Source organism: Mya arenaria, chromosome 13, assembly GCF_026914265.1.
Source record: "Mya arenaria isolate MELC-2E11 chromosome 13, ASM2691426v1".
Classification (NCBI taxonomy): domain Eukaryota; kingdom Metazoa; phylum Mollusca; class Bivalvia; order Myida; family Myidae; genus Mya; species Mya arenaria.
The window spans coordinates 15,994,710-16,000,709 of NC_069134.1; the positions used below are offsets into that span (position 1 = coordinate 15,994,710).

The window sequence follows — 6,000 nt, forward strand, 5'->3', positions numbered from 1 at the left end:
ACAAAAGAATTGGCAAAAACTAGCTTTTGACGTGACTCAAGAATTGTTTAAGATATTCAAATGAAACATGGTACAGATGTTGTCAGAGAAATAACAAAAGTCCATAACTCTGATTTTAAGGATTGACCAACTATGGCCCTTTTTAAACAAAAAAACAGACGAGCATTTGATATTCTCTTTGCGGTGCTCTTGTTATTGTTTAAGAGGTCATTACAAACCAAGAAGGTCAAGTAGTATTCTTTTGTAAAATTGTAAGCCATATCAGTCTTAACATTTATTTCCCACATATAAACAGGGAGTATAATCCGATGTATGCGACGTCTTGAGGAGACCTTACGACAGATGGTCCAAGCCGCCAAGGCCATTGGAAACACTGAGCTCGAGAATAAATTCAATGAAGGTATGTTGCAGTTTTGTGTTAACTTTTACTGCTGTTGAAATAATTGTTTAATGAAGGTAATAAAGGCTTTCTCTTATTTATTTTAACTTTTACTGATTTGGTAATGAAGGCTTTCTTTTACTTATTTGGTAATAAAGGCTTTCTTTTACTGATTTGGTAATTAAGGCTTTCTTTTACTGATTTGATTATGAAGGCTTTCTTTTATTTATTTGGTTATAAAGGCCTTCTTTTACTTATTTGGTAACAAAGGCTTTCTTTTAGTAACTTGATAATGAAGGCTTTCCTTTACTGATTTGATAATGAAGGCTTTCTTTTGTTTATTTGGAAATGAGGGCTTTCTTTTACTGATTTGGTAATGGACGCTTTCATTTAATTATTTGGTAATGAAGGCTTTCTCTTATTTATTTGGTAATGAAGGCTTTCTTTTAGTAATGTGATAGAGAAGGCTTTCTTTTACTGATTTGATAATGAAGGCTTTCTTTTGTTTATTTGGCAATGAGGGCTTTCTTTTACTGATTTGGTAATGAAGGCTTTATTTTACTTATTTGGTAATGAAGGCTTTCTTTTATTTGTTTGGTAATGAAGGCTTTCTTTTAGTAACGTGATAATGAAGGCTTTCTTTTATTTATTTGGTAATGAGGGCATTCTTTTACTAATTTGGTAATGAAGGCTTTCTTTTACTATAACAATTAATAATGAAGGCTTTCTTTTTTAATTCTATGGTAATAAAGGTTTCTTTTACTGATTTAGTAATTAATGCTTCATTTTACTGATGTGTCAGGTGATATTTTTATTCATGTTCGTTTCCTTCTGCAGGAATAAGGAGCATGAAGAGAGACATAGTGTTTGCAGCGAGTTTGTACTTGTAGTGAACCTCAACACAGCACCACAGTTACTGTTATAGTTACAGTGAATGTAAGCTAGCTATGATCTCAAGAATATCGTAGATGGAATCTAAGACCAGTCCATATGTTGGTCCCACATGGATTTCAATATTGCAAATGACAGCAGCTACCAGAACACTATTATACATTTGTTGGGTCTCAATTTTTCCTCATTTGTGCCAGTACCCAAGAAGGTATTAATTTTTAGGACATGACTTTAGTTGTGAAGGGAACCAGTCAAACAATTGTACATTATATCATTGAAAGTTGCTGTCTCTTATGGAGAAACAGTAAGACACGGACAAAAGATATAAGCCATTGCAGTAGTGAACGTTATGACTTGATGTTCTCATTTGCATTTTGTGTGCAAGTGATTGTTATGTCATAGTTTCATCTACATGTTTTACATGTATGTATCATAGAATTTCAATCATGCCTCATTTCTAAGGTGATATTATCACCCGTTTTCTCATTTGTTTTTCACTGCAAATGATAATGTCTTTAAAATGTAAATACGCTTCTGTACATACTGTAACATACTTCACCCTTATGTTAATGTATAGTCGATGTTATGGAATCTGCAAATAAAGTGAATGCATAAAAAAGTTACTTTTTTATATCATTTTATGTGTTTTTGAGGACAAATTGAGATATACAGTTGCTAAGCGTCCAACACATATAAAAAACATTATACTACACTTTGTTAACATTTATTTAGAAAGTATTTATACATTTTTTATTCCAATTACTCAAAATATCTTTAGATTTACAATTGTGTGATAAGGAAATCCTTTAGTGCTTGTTTAAAACAAATTTAAAGAATGGAAGCATGTTATTATGCCCCCCTTCGAAGAAGAGGGGGTTTATTGCTTTGCACCTGTCGGTCTGTCTGTCGGTCAGTAGACCAAAGCTTGTCCGAGTGATAACTCGACAATTCCTGGACCTATGGTCATCAAACTTGACATGAAGGTTGGGCCTGATCAGTAGATGACCCCTATTGATTTTGGGGGTCATCCGGTCAAGGTCACAGTGACCTTTAATGGTAAAAGGTTGTCAAAGTTTGTATAGTGATAACTCAACAAAGCCTAGACCTATGGTCATCAAACTTGACATGGAGGCTGGGCCTGACCAATAGATGACCACTATTGATTTTGGGGGTCAAAGGTCAAGGTCACAGTAACCTTTAATGGTAAAATATTGTCAAAGTTTGTCATCAAACTTGACATGGAGGCTTGGCCTGACCAATAGATGACCACTATTTATTTAAGGGGATATCGGGTCAGAGGTCAAGGTCATTGTGACCTTTAATGGTAAAAGGCTGTCAAAGCTTGTTCGAGTGATAAATCAACTATGCCTAGACCTATGGTCATCAAACTTGACATGGAGGTTGGGCCTGAACAGTAGATGACCCCTAAAGATTTTAGAGGTCATTGTATCAAAGGTTGACCTTGAACACAAACTCGACAATTCCTAGTCCTATGGTCATCAAACTTGACATGAATGTTGGGCCTGATCAGTAGATGACCCCTTTTAATTTTAGGGGTCATCGGGCCAAAGGTCAAGGTCACAGTAACCTTTAACGTAAAAGTGCAAACAAAGCTTGTCCGAGTGATATCTCCACAATGCCCGGACCTATGATCATCAAACCTGACATTGAGGCTATGCATGACCAATAGATTACCTCTATTGATTTTAGGAGTCATCGGGTCATAGATCAAGGTTAAAGTGACCTTATATGGGAAAAAGTTGTTCGAGTGATTATGCCTGCACCCATGGCCCTCAAAATTGATTTGGGGATTGGGCCTGACCAGTAGATGACCCCTTTTGATTTTAGGGGTCAAAGGTCAAGGTCCCATGACCTTGAACGCAGCTTTGGTGATAACTTGACAATGTCTCCACACATGGCTTTTAAACTTGACATTTAGGTTTTTGGTGACCTGTTGATGACCACTATTGATTTTGCGGTCATAGAGTCAAAGGTCAATGTCATAACTCATTCATCATTAAAATTTATGTCATATTTACTTATTCCCTGCTGCTAAGAGGATAAATTTTTATCTGCAAATATCAGTCATCATCTGAACATGATTAAAAACTGTACCATCTATATTCACACTTTGAATGTTCATAATCTTAAAACTGCCTCAAAAGCATCCAATGTCAATGACAAATCAGCAATCATTTCGGTCCATGCATACTTCATTCAATTGTCCAAATAATCCTGACAACATGGCGCTCAGGTTGGGGCATAATGTTTGACAAACATCTCTTGTTTAAACTATGTTTTTTACATGTTTGTCAAAAAGCTATGAATTATTACATAATTTTTTATAATAATTTTGATTCTACACTATTCGTTAACACTCAAATTTAGTCCTTGTATTATGCTATCAAAACGTCTAAGATTTGATATGACTGTGAGCATAACTGATAACAATGTAACTGGAAACAGCGGATGACCGAGGAAATGAAAACAACTTGCGGATGGTTTTGTCGTGAATTACCACGAACTACTAAAATAGGCCTATATATATATATGTTCATGTAATTAATTTAAAACCATTACTATGTTCCAGACAGGAAACTAAGTTGATTGTCTGCCTTTTATTGTCAATGCCTTACTCTGTTATACATTGCCCCCCCCACCCCCTTGGGTAGTATGGACAAAATGCATTTCCTTGCTTTGCTACGCTATTGTACGAGTACATTTTGTACTTGGACCCTCCTTCGCTATAACTGAACTATTGTCGTTTATGGGCAACATTGTGTTAAACAAGACACACATTTTTTTGAATGGTAAGCATAATTTTTTTTAAGATAAAGTATTGTTTAATACTTTGATTTATGTCAGTGACATTTTTTTAAGAATCTATATTGAAGAGGTAATCGAAACTAGGAATGTTTTTGTATATTTATTGTGATTATTTAAGGATGCTGAAATTTCAAAAGTATTTCAAAACTTAATATTGCAATACCGGTTCTATAATTGTGATAAATACTAAAATATATCGATAAATAGAGTGTTATAAACCCAATATAAAAGTCACATGTGTTGAGCAGTCACTTCAAAAATGATTGACGCATGTTATAGGTGTCTTGGGCCGGTTTCAGATAAGTACTTTAGTCGTAACTTCAATGGTCTTAAAACTATAAACGCTAGAAATGACCACACGTCATGTTTATTACTGGCTAAATTTCGATTCTCTCAAATATATTGGAACATTATAAAACAAAGACACAAAAGTAATTTCAATACGCTTAAAATCGACTTGGATCTTGTTTGAAACGTGCCCCAGGTGTTTACAATTGCCACAGAAGAATACCACTGAAAGCAGAGTAGCTATCTCCTATGTTTTCGTTGCTATTGTCGATGTTTCTGATCCAGACTTCTTTGCCAGCGTTCACTTGTATCACGACAGTCTGGCTGAATTGCTCCCATCCGGTGTTTCCATCAAATTTTGCAATTATTTTTCCTTCATGAATAATTGCCGCGTGCATGTAAGTTGACTGTGCCGTATGAAGCAAACTTGCGGTAAATAGATAAATTCCCGACTGAGGAGCGATAAAAACTCCATGATTGGAATGAAAGCCGTTGCCTTGGTTTAGTATGACGTTTTCAAATGTTCTGATTAATCCCCGTACCGGTTTGGGTCGCAACTTTCACTGCGGTAAAAGCGACGGCTATTTCCGGTGGCGACCGTCTTTGAAAGATACCTGCAATAATAAGGTTGGTGAGAACTTGATGACAGTTCAATCATATTGACAGCATCATTAAGTTAAGATTATTGTGGAGCAATATATTTCACTTATGTAGTCAGTGAAATATAATCAACATAGTTGTTTATACAAGATTACATCAGTATCAATGTTACAAAAATACCAGAGTTTTTTGTTTTCAAATTCCGAGGAGCTACAGACTTCCCCGTGTCCTGCATGTTTTCGCCTAGTTCATTTTCATCCGATTTTGGTTCCCGACTTGCGCCCTCAAGCTCGTTTATTCTCAACTCCTGCACCCTCACTGTCGTCTGTAACCCCTCAATGTGATTGTTTTGATGCACAACGGTATCTTGGAGTTCTTCAATCATCTTTCTCTGTTTTTCAACAACAACTTCAATGTCACGCAAGGCAGTTCTCTGACCTTCATTGTCCTTCTGTAGGTTCATTTCTGAAACATATTGTAAGTTACTAATATCATCATATGTAAGGTTTTGGTAAAGTTAAACGAGAGTCGATGGTGTACAATGTGTGTGTTAAGTGCGAGTGAAAGGAAGAGGAGTTATGGACACGAACAAAGTTGATGGATGTTAATAGTCTTGACAAAGTGTCTTAACGGCTCGAACATAGATGTAATGATATTAACCCCAAACATAAGACATTGTCCTAGAAGCATCGTGATAGGAAAATAATCTCATGTTTGTCATCTCAATGCGGTTGTTATTTTAGGTATGGAAATGTCATTAGTATCTTTTCTTTGACGATACATGTGACAATTTGGCTTGACCAGGCGCTCTGCACGTCAGCTCGGTATGGTATCTTAACTTGTTCATCATGAGTAATGATTGGGTCACTTATAAGATGGCGGCTCTTTGTGAGAAAATATATATAAAAATATGTATTCAATAACGATACCTCTCGTAAGAACTTCGTTAAGTTGTTTTTCCATCAGATCAAATCTCATCTCAATGGTCCTGGCCTGCGCCGCACCACATATGGTGA

The 6,000-nt window shown here is 35.8% G+C and overlaps 2 protein-coding genes across 4 annotated transcripts in view; one reads left to right on the plus strand and one right to left on the minus strand.

Annotated features, from left to right (window-relative positions):
• Positions 1-1,893, plus strand: part of LOC128213521 (exosome RNA helicase MTR4-like) — a 28,498-nt gene extending 26,605 nt beyond the window's left edge. For all 3 annotated transcript variants that reach the window (XM_052919299.1, XM_052919300.1, XM_052919301.1), the window contains exons 22-23: positions 296-400; positions 1,217-1,893. In XM_052919299.1, the coding sequence (XP_052775259.1) occupies positions 296-400; positions 1,217-1,269 (158 nt within the window). In that variant the 3' untranslated portion in view covers positions 1,270-1,893. The remainder of the gene's footprint in view (positions 1-295; positions 401-1,216) is intronic.
• Positions 1,894-4,320: 2,427 nt separating this feature from the next.
• LOC128215569 (uncharacterized) lies at positions 4,321-6,000 on the minus strand. The gene is made up of 3 exons (XM_052922260.1): positions 5,914-6,000; positions 5,165-5,449; positions 4,321-4,998 (listed from the first exon to the last, which is right to left on the minus strand). The coding sequence occupies exons 1-3, from the start codon at positions 5,960-5,962 to the stop codon at positions 4,901-4,903; spliced, it is 432 nt and encodes a 143-aa protein (XP_052778220.1). The 5' UTR covers positions 5,963-6,000; the 3' UTR covers positions 4,321-4,900.